Below are 20,617 nucleotides of genomic sequence, written 5' to 3'. Positions count from 1 at the left end.
TAGCTTATTCTGGCTCATAGTTATGGGAGTTTAGGTAAGTTAATGATTAGTCTAATTTTTTGATCCTGTGGCCATGAATATCTTGATAGGGACATATTACAGAACAAAATTATTCACCTTATGGCAAGAATGTGATAGATGATAGATAGATAGATATAGATAGATAGATAGGAGATAGATACATAGATAGATAGATGATAGATAGATGATAGATAGATAGATGATAGATAGATAGATAGATAGATAGATAGATGATAGATAGATAGATAGATAGATGATAGATAGATAGATAGATAGATAGATAGATAGATAGATGATAGATAGATAGTCAGACAGATGGAGAATGACATGCCATAGTAACCTTCACAACATGGCTGTAAATGACACGAAGACCTCACCTTTGAGAAGTTCCTCCCAGAACTTCTACTTCGGGGATGACACCTTTAGCACATGAGCATTTGGGGGGCACTTAAGATTCAATCTAAGAAGTTAGTCAAAAACGTACAAAGGACAAGGAAAGCTGTCAGACCCCTAAGAGCAGAGCAGAGCAGAGCAGAGCAGAGCAGAGCAGAGCAGAGGCTGTTTGCCTTCCTTCCTGCACATTAAAGTTCTGGAGATAGAATATACCAAATGGATTTAACTGGAAAGGTGTCTGGACTCTCTTTCTAAATTGACGGAAGCCCACTATTCCTACCATCAGAATAGCGCATGAGTCCCTTGAACTGCACATGGGACTGAACTGTGCATGTGATGGGAATTCACTCATTGTTATCATGTTGATCATAAAGATTCCAAGAAAGGCTTTTGTTTGGCTGCCATCAAAGACAGTACACCTTTGACAATGTTACAACATGTCAGTCTTATACCTCTGGTCATAAATGGAGAAGAGGTATCCAGAGACGTCTGATTCAGGGTTTGGATATTGTTCAGTGGTAGGGTACTTACCTAGCGCGTGTGAGTCTGTGGGTCCCCTCTCCATCACGTCTGAGATGCCTGACTCATAGACAACCTGTAGGCTACCTAGGTGATAGTTTTCTACATACTTATGACCTGGTTCTTGAGAGATCCACTGGAGATTTAAGCTGTGGTACACATTTGAGACATACCTTCTAGTTGACTTTAAAAACTCAGATGTTGTTCATCTGTGTTATTCTGTGTCTCCTCAAAGGTCATTGCTCTTCTAGAAGTCCTTGCTTTCATTTATAGACCTGCGGATGTAACCTCACTGTAAAGATCTGTGTTGTTTTAAAGTTGCCTTGCAGCAATCGTGACTAGATTATTTATGATCATTTTTCCACATCTTAAATATCACCTACTTCACTGGAAAGGAAAGACAAAGATTTTGTAGCATCCACATTTCATAACTATTAGTTTCTACTAAAAATATAAAGTATTTCTAGATACTTATTTTTGTAGTTGTATGTTGTGTATGTATGTCCTTGTGTGTGAGGGAACATTCCTGCCATGGCACCAGTATAGAGGCCAGAGGACAACCTCTGGTATCTGTCTACTAGGTTTGAGGCAGGGTTTCCCTCATTGACAGCTGTGGTCCAGGCTAGCTAGCCTACAAACTTCAGCAAGCCTCTACTGTCTACCTCCATCTCTTGATCTCATCATAGCACGGCTGGGACTGCATGCAACATGGTGCCCAACTTTTTTTTTTTTTTTTTTTTTTTTTTTTTTTTTTTTTTGAGACAGGGTTTCTCTGTGGCTTTGGAGCCTGTCCTGGCACTAGCTCTTGTAGACCAGGCTGGTCTCGAACTCACAGAGATCCGCCTGCCTCTGCCTCCCGAGTGCTGGGATTAAAGGCGTGCGCCACCACCGCCCGGCTATGGTGCCCAACTTTTACATGAGCAACTGGGATCTAAACTAAGGTTTTCAGGCCTATGCAGCAAGTGCTTTCCCCTGCTGAGCCATCTCCCCAGCTCCATAAAATGTTTTTTTAATCATCGCACCTTTTTGTGAACAGTAGCTTTGCAGGTCACTCGAGTCATAAGTGAGCTCGTAAAATGGCAACTGTGCAGCTGCTTCGCTTTCTCTGCAGGCGCTCTCTCTTCCTAGTGGGGAGCTCACAGAGTCACTGTTCCATCTTAACATCCTGAGCTGGATTCCCTTTGAGCATCTCCATCCACTGAGCCAAACTTGCTTCTGTGGTTCCGTCTCAGATCTTATAACCCTGGACTCTACTCAGCATCATTTCCTTCATAGTCATTCAGACATACCTGCCGCTGAGGATCCCATCATTTTTATTTCACCCAAAGAGTCTTTGATTTCATGAGTCAGATTCAGAGTTGGAATTTCCTCTAGCTAGTACATCTATTCCTTGAAATTGTTAGTGTATTAAGCCAAAAATCAATCACTATTTTTTTTAAAAGCTGGATATGAACTTTAACACATGTCTGGATATTTGAAATCCTAACACAACTTCTTTGTTTTATCTCATCCCACCAATTTCTTCCTATTGATGCATGTGAAAATTTTTCCATCCTAGGCTACGTTCTCAAGCTTTATGTTGGTATGCAAAGTGCTCGTCATTGGGACACTATTAGCATCATCATCCACGTCTCCGTTATTATTTCTGTTATAAAGACTTGGTCCCAAACTCACTCTGTCTTTGTTGCTTCTATACCGAGGGAAAGGCTGTCTCCATGAAAATAAGCAAGTTCACAGTTTTATGTGACCTTGACACAAGTTAGAGTCTTTGGAGAGGAGGGGGCTTCAGTTGAGAGAATTCTTCATTAGGCTGTAGCACCTGTAGGACATAATTAGTGATTGTTGTGGGAGGGCTCAGTTCCTTGTGGGTGGGGCCACCCTGGGCTGGTGGTCCTGGGTGCTGCAGGAGAGCAGGGTGAACAAACATGATGAGCATGCCTGTGAGGTGCACTCTGCCATGGCCACTGCATCAACTCCTGCCTGCAGGTGCCTGCTTGGATTGAGTTCCTGCCTTGATTTTCTTCCGTGACAGACTACGAAGCAGAAGTGTAAGCTAAATAAACCCTTTCTGCCTCAACTCGCTCACTCAGTTTCATCATAGCAATAGTATCTCCAACTGATACAGGCTTACTTAGCCTATAACTAAGCTAAAAAGGGTCATTTAGTAAAGAATTAAATGTAGGGAAATGTCACAGAACATATATGACCAAGAAGACTCCCTGAGCTCCATGAGGAACTCAGCTGATGTCTGAGTGGATGGAAATGGTGCATTTGCTCAAGACTCTCAGGTTTCCCTGGTTTCTCATAGTGTGTCCACACTGTTCCTCAAACCCTAAATCCCAGCAGTTTCTACTTTAGCAATAAACAAGCATCTCAGTGACACTGTACATGAACTTCCTTCCAGACTCAAGGCCTATGCCTTCAAGTTCAGTTTGGGACCATTACTCTGAATCTTCTTCCAATGGTTTATTTTCTTTGGTCTCACAAGCCCACACTTGGTCTAATCATCTGGGTTTACAGAGGAAAAGTTCCCTTGAGAATAGCAGACAGGAAATAATAGCTCTTCTAGCAGAGTGTGAAGGCAGAGCTGAAATGGCTCGGCACTCCATCTTAGAACTTTGTTGCCATAGATCAGTCTCTAAGTTCTTTTCTTCACAGCCATTTTCCAGCTTATCTATTTTTTTTTGTAAGATACACCCCCAGCTTAGATATGGGTTTTTAATTAAAATATTTTACATTTGGTTTTTAAATTAAGTTTTATTTTATGTGTAGGGTGTTTTGCTTTCATGTATGACTGTGTGTGGCTGGTGCCCTTGGAGGCCAGACGAGGGTATTGGATCCTCTAAAACTGGAGTTGCAGCTACTATATGGGTTCTGGGATGTGAACCCAGATCTTCTATAAGAGCAGCAAGTGTTCATAATTCCTAAGCTATCTTTCCAGCCCCTTATTTTTAATTTTTACTTTATTTATTAGTGCGTATGTGTGTGCACATGCAATAACTTTAGGGAGTTGGTTCTATCCTTCCACTGCGGGTTCCAGGAATTGAGCTCCGGTTGCTAACTTTATTAGACAGACACTCTTACCCAAGGAGCCCCCACCCACTGTCCATCGTTCCAGCATTTAAACCATAGTTTAGGACTTAAATTTAATCCATTATTATGTCCTGTACTCACCCCTTTCTTCCAGGGCGAAATGAATGAAAACATGCTTGGTACTCTGAAGCATTTCAGATTCCTGCTAATGATGTCATTCCTTGAAGACACCTCTCCTATTTTCCTGTCCCATGTGCTTGAGAAAGAGGGACTTGTTTGTTACTTGGGTTCCGTTGTGGCTGCCTTTAAACTGCTCCATAGGAAATTACACAGAGACAGCTTTCCTCCTCCCAGTATTGGGACCACGAGGGTTGCTGCTTTCCCCTTTTCTTTCCTTCCTCAAGGGAGGTTGAGTATTTCCATCCCTCCATCATCAGAAGCCATGCCCTTCAGGTGTGTGTCTGCAGCAGACTGGCCCCGTCCTTTTCATCTCCTGCTTCTACACTCTTATTTCTGTGTGATCTGACTCTATTCTAGCGTCCTAATTTGCTTGAATTTTTTTCCTTGGGATTTTCGAGACAGGGTTTCTCTGTAGCTTTTGGTTTCTGTCCTAGAACTAGCTCTTCTAGATCAGGCTGGCCTTGAACTCACAGAGATCTGCTTTCCTCTGCCTCCTGAGTGCTGGGATTAAAGGCGTGCGCCACCACCGCCCTGCATTTGTTTGTATTTTTGTGAGTGTGGGATGTATTGTTTTCTAGACTATCTGGAGTTATGTGTTGGGAGACGATTCAACCTAGTGTATATTTTTAGCTCCGGAGAATACCTCCATTTTAACCTTCCTTTCATGTCTCACTTATTCTTCTTTGTCTAATTGGGTTAAGTTTTGCCCCTCTCCAACTGTGAGTCATCATCTTGCACCTTTAAAATTTCCATTAACAGTCCCATTTCATGGAGATTATTTATACGCGGACTTTTCTGTGAGACCTAAATATTTTTCCCCTGACCCTTTATTATTCCCAAGTGTGCAGAAAGCATCCAAAATACCCATACCTTGTAATTGTTTTTGAAAAGAAGACAAGCAACTTTTTCATGATTTGTCACTGAATCACTGGGCTCTATGGACTGAAATCTCAAGAACATTATAATCCTGTAAGTATTCACTTCCTTTACTGTCTTCCGGAATCCCAGCTAAGAGAGCAGCTTCAGAGTCAAACAGTTCTGAAGGCCTCCATTACCTTGGCAGGAAAATGGGGATAATGGAAGTTATTGCTGAAAAGAATTCCCAAAAAGATTAAATAAGAGAACGAACGAGCGTTGACTGCACTACGCTGCTCAGTCAGTCAGGGCTGGGTGCAGTCACTGTGTGGGGACTTCTGCTCGATCCTCAGCCTTTGATCTTGGAACCCACATCTACCAGTTTATTAAGCAGTTAGATCCTTTGATTTTATTATTATCCTTTTGCATCACATGCATTTCATGGCAAGAACTCCAGAAAAAGAAACACGGACACTAAGGTGACCACCCTTGATTTTTGCTTCTTCATTTACATGCATTTCCTTCAAATTCATGGACTTAGACTCACACTGTTTTCATCCTATCTCTTCACTTATTCCTTCCTAAAAACCATTCATAAAACTTCTTTGTGTCTTTTTTTTTTTTTTATTGGGTGGAGGTCAGATTCAAATCTCACCACCATTTTGCATCCTGTACTGTACTACAGAGGAAGTGAGGTGGAGCTCAGGGTCTTGCATGTGCTGTACAAAGGCTCCACTACTGAGCTACCTCCCAGACATTTTTAATTTTTTTGTCAGATAAGTTCTCACTAAGTTGCCCAGGCTAGCCTTGAATTCACTTTGTATTCAAGTCGGTCTTGAACTAGTGATCAACAGCTCTGTCTTGGTTTCCTGAAAAGCTGGGATTATAGGCTTGGCTTCCTCCAGTGATTTAATTGTTAGCCAGCTACAAGACAAGTTCTGTACTAGGGGGCTGAACATGCTTAGTTAGGTATGATTTCCTTCAAAAATGACATGGAGAATTAAAGTGAGCAGTTCAAGAATATATTAGTCGTAAATAGCACCTGCAAAGATGGCAAGACAAAACTATAAACCAGTGGGGAGGAGAGAGAGGGGAGGAGAGAGAGAGAGAGAGAGAGAGCGCACGCACACTTTTTATTTTCTTCAAACGGAACAGTCAGGAGAGCTTTGTGGAAGAGATCAAATTTAATCTACAAGATCGGCCACTGAAGATGACCAAACTGCAAGAATATTCTCATTCATTCCATCCATTATTGTTATTTGTATATCTTGATTTGGGTTTCTAATTCCTAAATACAAAGGAGACAAATTTCTACTGATTAAACAGATTGGGAAATGGGGACCCACCGTGTTTTGTTGGATGCTATGCTGTGCACGCTCAGAAACCTTTAACATATGGAGAATGGATCCAAGGCAGGAAGTTCCGTTTCCAGTATTTTCGAGGGCACTGCACATGTCCTTTCCCCAAGCTTAGCCACATTTTTCATAATGAATCACCGCTCCATAAAATGACTGATAAATGTGCCAACTCATGGTACAGATGAATCCCCCACCTCTAAAGGCTTGGTGTGGGTCCCGATTTAGATCTCCAATACAGGTCCAGTGATTGTTGAAGTTGCGGGAAACGCACCATTTGGAATGGTCATGGTAAGAACTGAAAGAATATTTGCGATCTAGTCTAATGTAGTTGATATTGTAGACGTGGTAACGAAGGGAACAGTTGGAAGGAAGCTCATGATTCCTCCGCTGCCAGGTTTGTGCTAGTAAAGGTGTCTTCAAGCTTTGAGCCATCCAGCCTGTAAAGATGTCTAGGGGCCAGGAGGAGAGAAACAGTGAATGAGATCGGCCAGGTCATCCCTGAAAAGTCCCTGGGGAGTAGGAGACCCCACTGCTCTGTGCATTTGACAATTGCAACAGCATGACTGCATTGCAACATAGTGGGAGGGAAAATAGTTTCTAAATCCTAAAACAATGTTCAAACGTCATAGTGCAAAGATGCTGGAGTCTGCAAACACCTTCTCTCCCACACAAAGAAAGTAATATATGTTTTAACCATGAAAAAACTTCTGGATATAATAAGGCTGGAGAATTAGAGGCAATTTCAAGGATTTTTATAAGTCATACTATTATGACTGAATTTTTTTGAAATCAGTGGGAGGAGTTTTAGAAAAGTGTTAGTTTAGAACAAAGAGAAACTAATGCATGGTCATAAATGTTAACTGAGAGATACCGTCCAGGATGAACTTGAAAGGGTGGATTTCAGAGGATGTAGGAAATATAAGATTTTCACTACTGTGGCAAAAACACTGGTGTGGACTATGGTAGCAGGAGAGTTGGAGAAGATCTGAAGAAACTGAAAGCTCTTAAGGACCTGATACCGGATGGATTTGGTGGTTTGTTGGAAGAATGGGAAAGAGGGAATGTGTAATGTCTTGGAGACGGTGTGGAACATGAAGGGTATGTGGGCGAAGATGGCGAGACCAGTCTGGCACGTTGCATTTGGTGAAGCAGCCCATTCACTGTTGAGTGCATCCATTACAATAGATGTCTGGGCAGAAATCCCAGCCTTGGAAATTATCCAAGGGCTTTATGAAATTATGTCACACAGCACATAGAGCAATATAGGAAAGGGGAGAAAACCATATAGTAATCTCTTCTCCTGAGGAGGCAGCTCTGGCACAAGGGACTTTAATACATCAGAAGGAAGACCAGGGGGCTATGCTTCCAGAATCAGTGAAGGAAAACATCCAAGGAAGGGAAGGTTTTTATCAGCACCGTGGCCGGCAACGGCTTTTGCTGTCGCATTAATTTCTGTTTCTCTAGTGTCTGACATAGGCTGTAGGTCAATTCCCTATAAAGTATAAAAGAAGGAAAAAAAAGCAAAAAGCACGGCAGACCACAAGGCTATGTAAGACAAGCATTCACAGCTGGGAGACATTGCTTACAGACAAAAGAAAGACTCAAAGTGAAGAGAATCAAGCTGCTGCAGTCTCTGAGGTTGTTTCAAAAGAAATTTGGGTGGAGAAGGGGAAACCAGAAAGATGGACAGTTTAAACTTGAGGAATAGCTTTTAAATAGGCCTGTGTGCTACAAAGAAAGAGTCTATGAGAGTGTGAGGTTTGGAAGAACAGATTCAGTAGAAAAAACCACTGAAGAGTTTCGAGGCTAGAGTGGGTTATAGAGAGGGCATGGTGGTTGCTGGAATGTGTATAAACCCAAGTACGAAAACATGAGGATAGTTAAGAGCGAGGGGGTACAGAACTTAAATGATTGCTCCTTTAGGGTCTTCATTCTCACCATGGGAGAGAGGAAAGGGTTGGATAAAGGGCATGAAAACAAGGAGGACTCAGAGCTACTGCCTAGCAGACTCCGGAAATAGCTGTGACTCTATGCCCAGCAGAGACTGAAACTGAGTCTCTGGAACCCCAGCTGTGTGTGTCTAAGGTGCTCCTGTGTTTGAGCCAGCAACTGCAGCCATTCACAGGGAACAAGGAAATGCAGGAGCTGATGCCTGAAGTCTCTCTTCCCCTTTGGCCTCCTAGCTTCCCTTCTTTCCCACCTCTCTGTCTCGAATATTCAGAGCATTTTCTCTAAGCAACCACCTGATTCCTACTAACAAGGCGACAGCCTTTCATACCATCAGTATAAAGAGAGGATTTCGCAAAATGGAAGAACACCAGTCCCTGGGCTGATTGCAGAGTGGCGAGCCTCCGGCCAGGGATGTTTAAGGAGCCGGACTTGGCACACATATGAGTCATATGGACGATTTCTTGATGGAAGATGTTTGGGATGGAGCAGCTGTAGATGTTTGGTTGGGAGACAAAGAGCTGAAAATCTAAATCGAGAGACAATAAAGAAAGGCTGAGAATTTAAGCACTAATAGAAATACTGATATTATGGATTTTTGTGTGGATTGAAATACAGAAACAAAATATTCCCCAAGCATATATTCCTCCCACCCTTTTAGAGCAACAGCCTTCAAATGCCTTGTGGTTAAAGTAATTGAAGCATATTGAACATTTCCTACTCTCCATATTTTTTATGGCTTTATGTCATTTTTAGTCTTTTGGAGGGGCGGGGTATATAATGTTTATATGTATGCATATATGCACCTATGATGTGTGCACATATACGCATGTGCCTGCCATGTCACAGGAATGGCAGTCAGAGGACAGCCTCGGGTGTCAGTTCTTCCTTTCTGCCTTATTTAAGGCTTGGTCTCCCTGCATTTTGGCATGGCATACCCAAGGCTAGTTGGCCCATGAGCTTCTGGAGATTTTCCTGTCTCTGCTTCCTTCTTGTGGTAGGGGTGTTGGGGTTATAGTGCATTGCTGTTAGATTATGTGAATTCTGGGGATTTAAATTCAGGGCCTGGCAATCAGTTTATCCAAACCCTCTCCCCAGGCTGTTTTATGTCATCCTCATCTAATCATTAGGTAAATTCTAATTTACCTAATAATTATCTAACTCATGTAATTATTAGGTAAATTCTGTTGCTACCACCATTCTCATTTTTGAGATGAATTAACTGAGACTCTGCCACATACCTGGGATTATAAAGCTTGCAGATGCAGAGCTGAAATTCATTCCTACATAACCCTGCCTTGTTGTCCACCTGCTTTCTTTCCTATGTGTGCTATATGAAGGTAAAGAACTCCCAGTGCCGAACATTCAGCTTGAAGAATAATCAACTCCTTGTACACCTCATCCCTGTAGAGCTCTACACTCTGCCATATGACGATCAGATCAGAGCCCTGATGGCTGGGCTCGATTGGCAGCTCCACTACCTCTGGAACTGCCCAGAAGCCAAGGGACTGTGTCCACCTGTGAGGGATTTTTCTTAATTAAGTCATTTGAAGTGGGAACACCCAACCTTTAACTTGGATCTTTTGAGGCGGGAAGATCTACTTTTAATCTGGGCCACACCTTCTGGTGGCAAACTATCTAAAGGGCATGAAAGAAAGAAGCTTCTGCTCTTTGCCTGCTTGCATTAACTCTCAATATCCAGTTTAGTCTTTCGCTGAAATTATAGGTTAGTTCTTTGGAGTTCAGGCATGTAATGAAGACTACCTGAGACATTCAGCCTTATGGTCTGAACAACAACTGGATTCTTTTTATTTTATTGATTTTTACTGAGCTCTACGTTTTTCTATGCTTCCCTCCCTTCCTCTCCCCTCCCCGCTTCAACCCTCTCCCAAGGTTCCCATGCTCTCAATTTACTCAGGAGATCTTGTCTTTTTCTACTTCCCATGTAGATTAGATCTATGTAAGTCTCTTTTAGTGTCCTCATGGTTGTCTAAGTTCTCTGGGATTGTGATTTGTAGGCTGGTCATCTTGAATTTTGCAGAAAAATGGATGGAGCTAGAAAACATCATTTTGAGTGAGGTAACCCAGACACAGAAAGACAATTATCACATGTACTCACTCATAAGTGTTTTTTAAACATAAAGCAAAGAAAACCAACCTACAACTACTGGATTCTTAGCCTTCCCATTGGTAAGCAGCCAATGTCGGATTAGCTATAAATCACTGTACTAAATATCACGTAGATATGTATTCATTGTACTAAATATCATATAGATATGTATTTACTGTACTAAATATCAAGTAGATACGTATTCATTCTGTCACTTTTGTCCCTCAAGAATCTAGCCTAGAGTCTAGACCAGTGGCTCTCCACCCTTGGAGAGCAACCCTTTGGGATCAAATGGCCCTTTCACAGGGTTGCATATCAGATATCATGTATCTCATATTTTGACATTATGATTCATAACAGTAGCAAAACTACAGTTAAGAGGTAGCAACTAAAACAATTTTATGGTTGAGGTCACCACGACCTGAGGAACTGTGTTAGAGAGTTGTCGCATTAAGAAGTCTAAGACATTGGTCTATACTAATACAGAGCTCAAGAGAAACTGGGTGAGAAACATTTCTAAGCTTCCCGTACCTGAAGCTCAAACACACTACGTCTTCTCTAACCTCCACACCGTCGTTTGCCAAATAAAAGTATTTTGGGCTATTTGAGCATGAGATCTTAGAAGACGTTTATCTATGGCTGAGGTGTGATCTTGGGAATATGAAGGCAATATTTGTTCTGAAGAAATTTTTAAAAAACTGACATTGAGTCTATATCTAAAAACAGGGGTTTGTCTCTTATGCAACACAACACACACACACATGCACGCACGCACGCATGCAATCTAGTTCCTCATGTAAAGTACAGAGATCTCTAATCAGTAATTTCCTGTTTCTGTGTATTTATGATAGCACTGAGGCCTCTGAAGGCATCCAACGGAAGGTCAATACCTAAGTTTGTCACTGTCCCCAGTACTTGTGCAACATCGGTCGGCCTCACCCTTTTTTTTTTTTTTTTTTTTTTTTTTTGTTACTTACCTGGCTCCCAAATTAATTTGAAATTCTTTCCCTGGTAGAGTTCAACAATGTCACTTACAGACCAGGAACTGAGGCTAGGTAAGGGATCCTGCTCAAGGTTTCACCCAGCAGAGGCAGTAGGAGAATCTAGGCACCAGACGGACTACGAACAGATTAATAGAAGAAGCGGCACCCTTGTTTATATGGCTCCTGCTTCCTTCGTCAACACATTGACCCTTTACATAAGCTCCAGGGTTACCTATTTTTTTATACTGGCTGTATTCGAAAGTTATGCAGATGCCACTTTGTCCATAAAGTCTCCCTGAGGATGGATAATCATAGCCATCTTCCGGAAGTGGAGGAAACCTGGGAACAGAATGAATCAGCCAGATGCCCTGGATTCTGTTCCATACAAGTAGACCTACCAAAAACAAAAGACACATTTGATTTGGAGAAGTTAGAAAGAAGACCTCCTCTCAAAATACATTTCAAAACTGTGGTACTGAAGCCTACCTAAGGGTTTCTTAGGCTCTTGAGAATGATCTTACTCCTATTTCAAGGACTTCAATAACAAGCCAGGCACACATCATGGTGTCCCCTTATTGAAAAGGGGAGCCAGGGAGGACACTTTGTGAAGAGGGGAGCTCTTGTTAAGCATACATAGTACCTGACAAGCTCCCGCTGGAGTCTTCACCTGTGAGCAGCTAAAAGCCAGTTAAAAGAAGTTATAGCAAACAGAGGGGGGTGCTGGTAGCACTGGGTTTTAAAAGACAGCTGCTCATTTGCTGGAGAAGGGTCACCCAATTTCTACAGACCTTATTTAAAAGAGACAAAGCAAAACCAGGTAGGCATGCAAAAGCATCCTTGTTTAGCATGTTTAGGTAGGCATGCAAAAGCATCCTTGTTGAGCATGATTTTCAAAAGTCTCAAGAGCCCTACTAAGATGAAAGCCACAAAGGCAGCCTGTGACATGGCAGAAAGGCCCTTATCCAAAACACTTTCCATGTTTATAAACATATGATGGGCTATCCAAAGCTTCCAGGCCCACAGGAACACGCCAGCAAGTCCATTCAAATGCCTGTTGACTTGCTTTCTATACCTAGAGAAAGTATACCACAGTGGAAGCTGTCAGAGGTGACTACCTTGCTATCACAGCCTCCTGGGTATGAGTGGAGCTCTAGATCAAACAAAACCCCAACTACACATTAAACTCCCCAAATCCTTGCTGCAAATAGCAGGTCAGAAAAGGAAGGGTCAGAGGCCCCTTGGGGTGAGGATGGAAAATATAGCATGTTCTAAACACCACTGTGTTCTGTGCTAACAAAGCTATCATGAGGGCAGCAATGTCACCAAAGCTTTCAATTCCACAGCGTTTGATGGGCATCACAAATGATTTGTGTTCAGGGATGGATAAGGAGCAGACAGAGTCTCACACTGTAGCTCAGGCTAGCTCCAGTGTCCCTGCCTCAGCCTCTTCAGTATTTTTGACTATGCCTGGATATACACTATATTCTTAGTCAGATATTGAAAATTGGCTGCCCTAAGACCAAATACACTTTGATGATATATTAGGTTTGCTGCATATTGTTTAGTCTGAATTTATTCCCTGCCAATCATTAAAATTTAAAATTCCTCCTAAAACACTAATTTTTAGCATCTCTGAAAAATTGCATCCATATAATTCAGGGTAATAGGTGTCCTTGCTAGACATTATAAGTACTTTCCAGTTTCCTGATAGCTCAGTCCCACGTCACCTGCTGACCTTATGTATCTTTCTTTGAAGATATTAGGGTTTGGAACATTCTGGAGAATACTTATTACCATAGAAGTTATTTGTGATATATGAAGTTGAACTGAGTTGGAAAAATAATATTTATAATATTTTATAATCTACTGAGTATTAGGATTACTTGTTTTTGTTTATCTACATTTAAATTTTTCTCTAACACATACATACACTTATGGATGGTCTGTGAATGAAAAATAACAAAGGTTACTATATTGAGAATTCCTTGATCAAGAAACAATATGTAGCAAAGCACTATGTTACTAGCAAGAAAAACTTTAAGGATATGTTTTTAAGTGTTTATTTTAAATGGAGTTGCACATTTAGTAGAATGAATTTTATTCAAAGCAAATATAGCTGGGTAAACTTCCATAAGCCTGGCATAAGCCTATAATCCTAGCAACATGGGAATTCCAGACAAGAAGATCAGAAGTTCAAGGCTAGCTTGAGCAATTTGGGCAGATTTTATACAATGGTCTGGGGGTATAACTCAGTGGTAAATTGATTGGCCTGCAAAAATGAAACAAATGAAAATCAACAAAACCTAACTAAAAAGTGTGTACATATACTTCTCTCTCTCATACACCCCCCACCCCCCCATTATATCCTTGCTGGTGTGTGTCCATGTATATATACATATGTATATATAAACGCACACATATATATATATACACACACATGCATGTGAACATATGTATATATGACTTATGTATGCACATATGTATTTGAATGACCAGTACTTGGCGTGATTACTTTAAAGCACATTTTTTTAAATGGTAAGAAATAAACTGGGATTTCTGAAAAGGGCTTTGGAATGTCAAGTCATCTAATTATTTTGTAAAGCGCTATAAAGAAATCATACCTCAGTAAGTCGGGATGAATCATAAAAACAAAAGCTGTCTTTTTAATGTGGAATATGAGGAAATTAAAGAGGAAAGGCTTAAGAAAATGTTGATTCCCAATAGGAAAGGCAAGGCAAGAACCCCTGACTTACCTTTGGTATGTCCATACTTTCTGCTGTAATTCATAGACTTAGGGACACCGTCATTGTAGATTAGATAGGCTGTGTTATTGCTCTGTGGGAATACATGAGGGTTATAATGGCATAAGTCCTCTATTTTCAATTACTCTCACCATTTCTATCAGCCTCCCAGGCTGCAGCAGTGAGCTTTCATTAGGACACATGAGAAATTATCCACAGGAACATGAAGTCTGTGACATGCGAGATGGAGGAGAGAAGCCCGTTTTCACTCATACAGATTTTATGTGTATATGTGTACATGCATATTTGTGTGCAGTGTGTGTGTGTGTGTGTGTGTGTGTGTGTGTGTATGTGTGAGCTAGACAACACCTTGGGTATTATTCCTGGCCTAGAACTAGCCTAGCTCAGTAGAGTGGTTGACTGGCCAGCAAACCTCAGGGAGCCACCTGACTTCTCTTCCTCAGCTCCCAATTACAGGCATGTGCCACTGCCTGGCTCTTCTAGCCTCATGTGACAGGAGCCCTATGTGGTCTGTGTGTGAGGATGACACTTCCATTTCCCTTGGTTGTTTTGGAAGCAGGGATTTGATTAAGCAAGCAGTGCATGATCAAAGGGTGCAGAATTGTTTGTTCAGGAAGTAAAGCTGGGACAACCAGCCAAAGGTTACACCTGGGGTTTTTCCCACTGATGTTATAGGTGCAGAGTGGAGCGTGTCGCTGGGATCTCATTGCCTCTGCCTGGGTCGTGCCTCACTGCCTTCATGTAGCTTTGTATTTAATTAGGACTCCTCATTTCTCTCTCCCCTTCCTCTCTCATGTGAGCGTCATTTTCTCCCAAACCATTTCTTAGGGCCACATTGACACTTAGAAAAGGTGGTGAAATTCAATGTGTGATACTGGATTTCTTCTTCATTTTACATGATAGCCTGTTTATTCAAAACTGGGTTGCTGTTGAGATGAAATTATTTTGAAAAGCACTCGCCACAGGGCTTGGAGTTGTTTTAACTGTACAGTTTTGCTTCGAGGTTGCTTTTAATAGCAGACGAATAAAACAAGCACCCCACCACCACCACACACACAGTGATGTCTCCTAAGAGAATGTTCAGGTAGACTCAGGTAGACTGGGGTGGCAGTACTAGAAGCTAAAACAGTCTTGTTGTTGTGAGTGTTAAAGTATTTAACAGGTGAAAAGCCAAGAACCTACCACACTGTAGACACAGTCATTTTAAACATGCTCATAAAGTGTTTTCAGGGAATGCATTCATGGAGGGGACCTAGCATAGGATAGAGAGATTGATTTAATTTAATTTTATTTTTATTTGTTTATTGTTTTTTTGTTTGTTTGTTTTTAAAGACAGGGTTTCTCTGTAACTTTGGAGCCTGTCCTAGAACTAGCTCTTGTAGACCAGGCTGGCCTCTAACTCACAGAGATCTGCCTGCCCCTGCCTCCCAAGTGCTGGGATTAAAGGTGTGTACCACCACTGCTCAGTGAAGTCATTTTAAACACACCCATAAACTATTGTCAGGGAATGTCTTTGTGGAGTAGAACTATGGGTGGGTTACTGCTTGGTATTACCTGCCTTCCATGTCTGGAAAGCACGGAATGGATGGATCCTGCAACACTGTGGAGCTGGCCACACTGATGCAGTAGACCTGCCTGCTAATCTAATCTGTCTTTAGTCAGTTCATTACCTTGAAGTCCAGGTTGTTGGCTTCATCTCCACTCAGATAAGTCAGGTCTAGGACCCTGAAGCTAAAGCCATAGGTGGCATCCTACTACTGTTTTGAAAATAATTAATTCAAAGGAAAACCCAGAAGAGTTTTTCCTTGGATCACTAGCACTCATCAACACCATGATTCAAACAGCCCAAACTCAAGGCCTGATGCTCACAGACCCCTGGCTGCTGGACAGGACTCATACCCCATCCGTAAGAGAGGACGTGCTGAGCGAGTTGGCTGAGATCTGACAGCCTGAAGACTTCGGGAAGCCATCATTTCACTTCTTGCCTAGTGATGCTATTATACTTGGTGCCACATTGTGAGAATTTTTGTTTGTTTGTTTTAATCAAAGGTAGTTAGCTTAGCAAGGATTTATATTTCCTGAACCTTCCTGGTTCCCTGGTTCCCTTTGCACTGATTAACTAATTGCATCAGGTTGTGAAGTTGAGTTCCCACCGATAGGATGAGACATGGTTGCTATCTCATCACAGATATAAGATGGATGCCACCTTGTCTAAGTATGCTGGCTAGCCCAGTTTGGGTCTCAGCACACCCTTTTCCTTAAAAGGATTGCCTTGCCAGGCTGCTTTTGCCTAGTCTGCATATTCCTTCATATGTTACTGAGATGATTCTTTGTTTTTAACAAAGCAAATTGACAACTTAGCATTGGTATAGAGTATGATGATGTATTTCTTAAAGCCTTAGTCAGGTTGATTCGGTTGTCCTGGCCTAGTTCTGAGTGAGTTTATCTCAAGTTTCTACAGTTAGGGGTTAGGGGGGTGTGTTCAATATATATATTTATATTTCAAAGATGATTTCAGATGACGATTTAGATTGTTTATATCCTTTCTATGATCTCCACAAATGATAGACTGTACCCTACCTTGGAGTTGTATGCTTCATATAGCGGCTCCAGGGTCCTTCCCAAAATACTTTTGTTGTTGTTGATCAGATGGTTGCTCTTCATCCATTTTCTTGTTAAGGAGTCTAGGTACAGGTACTCCAGCCCTGTCCTGTTCTTCTGAAACACTTTGGGCACCTTATAAAAAATAACCCTAACACAGCAAATAGTTCAGAGTTGTTAGCATTTGTCTGATTTCCTGCTGGCAGGCTGTGTTACCCAGATCAATAAACCATTCACTGTGTTTCATAGGAGGCCTCTGAGCAAAGGGACTACTCAAGGCTTCTGTCCATTTCTCTGTCCCTGTTTTTACCTTTTTCCCCAGGAAGGCAAGGTTGGGGTGGGTAGTAAGTTCTAAGTCTTAGAATCTAAGATATCAGCTGGCCTAGTTGCTGGGGCCCCTGGAATCAAAGCTCATATGTGTTGATAGTAAGTCTGTCTCTCTGGTGTCCACATAGCCCGATGGCCCCAGTGGTCACAGAGGAGAGAAGGCTAAGGTCTGGGTCTGCGATTCACTCTGCATTTCTTGGGGTCACTCTTGCCACAGTGCTTAGCTCCTGGTCTCTTGAGGGTTAGTCAGTTGACTATAAGCTCTAGTTGTGAGCTTTATCTTGGGTGGAGCCTTTCCTGCAGTTGGTCCTGAGCAACTTCCTACAGCTCAGTTTATCAGAATGTTCTAGATGGAAGATTTGCTCATTAAGGGTTTGAAGCAGGCCTCTTCCTGTGTCTGTGGTCATTCCGTTTGTTCTGTCCTTTGCATAGCTCACCGTGAGAACAAGTGGTTGGACCTATGTAATGTTCAGCCAGCCTTGGGTCACCCCAGAAAAGCCAGGCTTTCTCGAGTGCTCTAGTCCCATTGTGACCAAGGTCTATTCTTACTGAGCTGGCCTGTGTCCTGTAGGCATCCTCCTTATAGATGTCAATAGTAATCCAACGTTGTAGCCATCAAAACTGTCTCTAGACCTTGTCAAAAGTCCCCCAAGAGCAAATTTGCCATACTTTTAAAACTATTGTTCTAACCAAATGCATAATAACAACATGAGACCCTGTAATTAACCCCAAGAGACTCAGCGAGCCAAACACAATACATACACCATCATAATGCAACAGCCTGTCCAAGAGCACCACAACCCTCAAATGGTCCTCTGCAGACTTAGACTTCGGTTCCAGTGCTCTGCCTTCTTATCCACACACAGGTCCAAGTCCTCACATGTGGAAGGAGATACACTGACTTTGGGATGGGTCAGCAATTTCTCTGCTAAGCAGCTATGCCTGTCTTTTTGACATGTACTACTGAGAAATAAACCCATTCAGTTGTGGATAAAAAAATCTACCAATCACAATTTGGCATCCTTTCCCCTCCCCAGCAGAGCAACTGAAGATTGTTACCACACCATGGTCACCTAGGTGATAGTGGTACTTTTAGTCATTTTTCCTGGGTGACCATTTCTGTATGCAGTTTCTAGCCTAGAAGTCTAGGTTGAGTTAGATACCTAGACAAAAGAATGGCCAGAAGTGTCCAGCACCACATTTTGAAACCAGGTTCATAGTATTTTTCACCAAACCTATTCATCCTATGCTATTACAGAAAATCTACTCTCAAAAGCTACCCACCCCAGCTGCCTCCCCACCTTCCATCCTTACAGGCTATTCTCGTGCGTCTGTGTCCACTTCCACCTCTTTACCTGAGGTCTGTACATACTGTGGCCAAACCTATTCATCCTATGCTATTACAGAAAATCTACTCTCAAAAGCTACCCACCCCAGCTGCCTCCCCACCTTCCATCCTTACAGGCTATTCTCGTGCGTCTGTGTCCACTTCCACCTCTTTACCTGAGGTCTGTACATACTGTGGTCTCCTTTGCCTGTGATACTGTGGAAGTCTTTTTACTCTGTGGTTCTTGACTGATTCTAACCATCTGTATTTTGCCCTATTGCCACACATTGAATCACATCTCAATCTTGTTCCAAGTCCTTAAGTAGCTTCCTTTCAGTATCAGGTTCAAATCCCAAAGCACAGTCTGCAAAGCCTGGCCTCCACCTCCCACAGTAGTTTCACCAGCAGACCCCTCTGCACATCCTCCTCAGTGTCAAGCAGTGTGACACCAAACTTTCCTTGTCACCTCCTGATTCTGCACTAATCCTTTGTTCCTCCATTGGCCTGAGAGGCCATAGTGTCTCCATAGCATTTTTAAAACAACTTCTTAATTATTTTCAAAGCATAGCCCAATGTTAAAGAGGCTCCAAGAGGCCTTCTGGGCTGTGTGCTACCTAACGGCCACTCAGTCTCTTTCTGCCACGGCCCCCAAGAGCACTGACTGAGTCTCCAGAGAACTGTTTGGAGCTTTCTCAGGGGCAACTCACCCACTCAGCAACCAACGCTACCTGGGGATTGAGGGCACACATCAAGTCCTTTTCTTTCTGATTAATTAATTTATGTATCTATTTATTTATTTATTATTTAAAAGCATCAAAGATATTCTTGACTTATTTAAGAGGTGAATAAAGCTGAAAAAGTACTGTTCAGGTCCAGTATCCAAACAATTAGAAACTGAAACAGTAACATCTAGTATCCAATTAGAAACTGAAACAGTAACATCTAGTATCCAATTAGAAACTGAAACAGTAACATCTAGTATCCAATCAGAAACTGAAACAGTAACAGCTAGTATCCAATCAGAAACTGAAACAGTAACAGCTAGTATCCAATCAGAAACTGAAACAGTAACATCTAGTATCCAATCAGAAACTGAAACAGTAACATCTAGTATCCAATCAGAAACTGAAACAGTAACATCTAGTATCCTATTAGAAACTGAAACATTAACATCTAGTATCCAATTAGAAACTGAAACAATAACTTCCAGTATCCAATTAGAAACTAAAACAGTAATATCCAGTATCCAATTAGAATCAGAAACAGTAACGTTCAGCATCCAGACAATTAGAAGTATCTATTTAAAACAAGCTCTCATCTAAGCCAAGCTAGCCTAAAACTCACTTTGCTGCTGAGGATGGCCTTGAACTCCTAATGCTTCTGCTGGGATTACAGTGTGTCCCATCCTATCCAGTTTATGCGGTGCTGGGGACTGAGAGCTTCATGCATGCTAGGCAAGCATTCTGTCAGCTCAGCCATATCCTCAGCTCCAGCCTGTGGCTCTTTAAAGGGAGGAAGGCAGGCAGAAGTTTTCCTTAGGCTCACCACATACATGCCCCAACTTTCTATTTTCACACACCCATCATCCCATTGCATTTACCTACCAGTCCACAGGTTCACCATTTTCACTTCTGCAAGAGATTTCTGCCATGGCCGGGACCCCAGAGAGGGCAAAGAGGAGCAAAGCAAGAGCTGTTCTTAGAGGGTTTGCTGTCATTTTCTATCTTGACTCTGTCAAGTCTTTCTTAGGCCGTGCTGGCTCAGATGTGGGCTCTATTCTCTTTCGCGGTTCACTGTTCGGACATAAACAGAAGAGGCTGAGTCCCATGTCACCTGATGGTCCTGTCACAACATTCCAGTGTGACTCTGGGTGCCTTTGTGCTCGATTATTGACTAGTTTGCAAAGTCATAGAAAAGTCTGGAGGGAAAGGGGTATTTAAGCTGCTAACCTATGTAGTTAACTCCAGAGTGAATTAGAGTGTGAAGTGCATAGGAACAAGAATTCTTGACAAGTAGATGTTGAGTGAGGTATATTCGGTGTTTCTTTTCTCTTCTGATTGACTAGCCGTGAGCGTAAATGCGTGTGATTCATACATTAGAAATGACAAAACCTCATGCCTTGTTAATAATTAGGATCTGTCACCTACAATAATCCCTGCCTTAAGTAATTTCTGAAACAGTGCTCCGAAGGTCGCTTTAAA

At 42.0% G+C, this 20,617-nt stretch overlaps 1 protein-coding gene across 4 annotated transcripts; it reads right to left on the bottom strand.

Annotated features, from left to right (window-relative positions):
• Window positions 1-6,165: 6,165 nt before the first annotated feature.
• Dnase2b (deoxyribonuclease 2 beta) lies at window positions 6,166-20,175 on the bottom strand. 4 transcript variants are annotated; one of them, XM_041655400.1, is made up of 6 exons: window positions 20,021-20,175; window positions 16,742-16,913; window positions 14,153-14,234; window positions 11,632-11,793; window positions 8,638-8,835; window positions 6,166-6,808 (listed from the first exon to the last, which is right to left on the bottom strand). In XM_041655400.1, exons 1-6 carry the CDS (start codon window positions 20,131-20,133, stop codon window positions 6,471-6,473), a joined length of 1,065 nt encoding a protein of 354 aa, XP_041511334.1. In that variant the 5' UTR covers window positions 20,134-20,175; the 3' UTR covers window positions 6,166-6,470. The 4 variants fall into 4 exon arrangements, with proteins under 4 accessions (XP_041511334.1, XP_041511341.1, XP_041511358.1 ...); XM_041655407.1 differs by lacking the exons at window positions 14,153-14,234; window positions 16,742-16,913; window positions 20,021-20,175 and adding an exon at window positions 14,293-14,350 and having other exon boundaries at window positions 11,632-11,738; XM_041655424.1 differs by lacking the exons at window positions 11,632-11,793; window positions 14,153-14,234; window positions 16,742-16,913; window positions 20,021-20,175 and adding an exon at window positions 14,293-14,304.
• Between the last annotated feature and the right edge of the window lie 442 nt (window positions 20,176-20,617).

This window comes from Microtus oregoni, unplaced genomic scaffold (assembly GCF_018167655.1).
Source record: "Microtus oregoni isolate MIOR12 unplaced genomic scaffold, Mior012 000000F_ref0000247, whole genome shotgun sequence".
Classification (NCBI taxonomy): Eukaryota; Metazoa; Chordata; class Mammalia; order Rodentia; family Cricetidae; genus Microtus; species Microtus oregoni.
The sequence above is the reverse complement of the archived record's forward strand: the minus strand, read 5'-3'. Positions and strand labels throughout refer to the sequence as shown.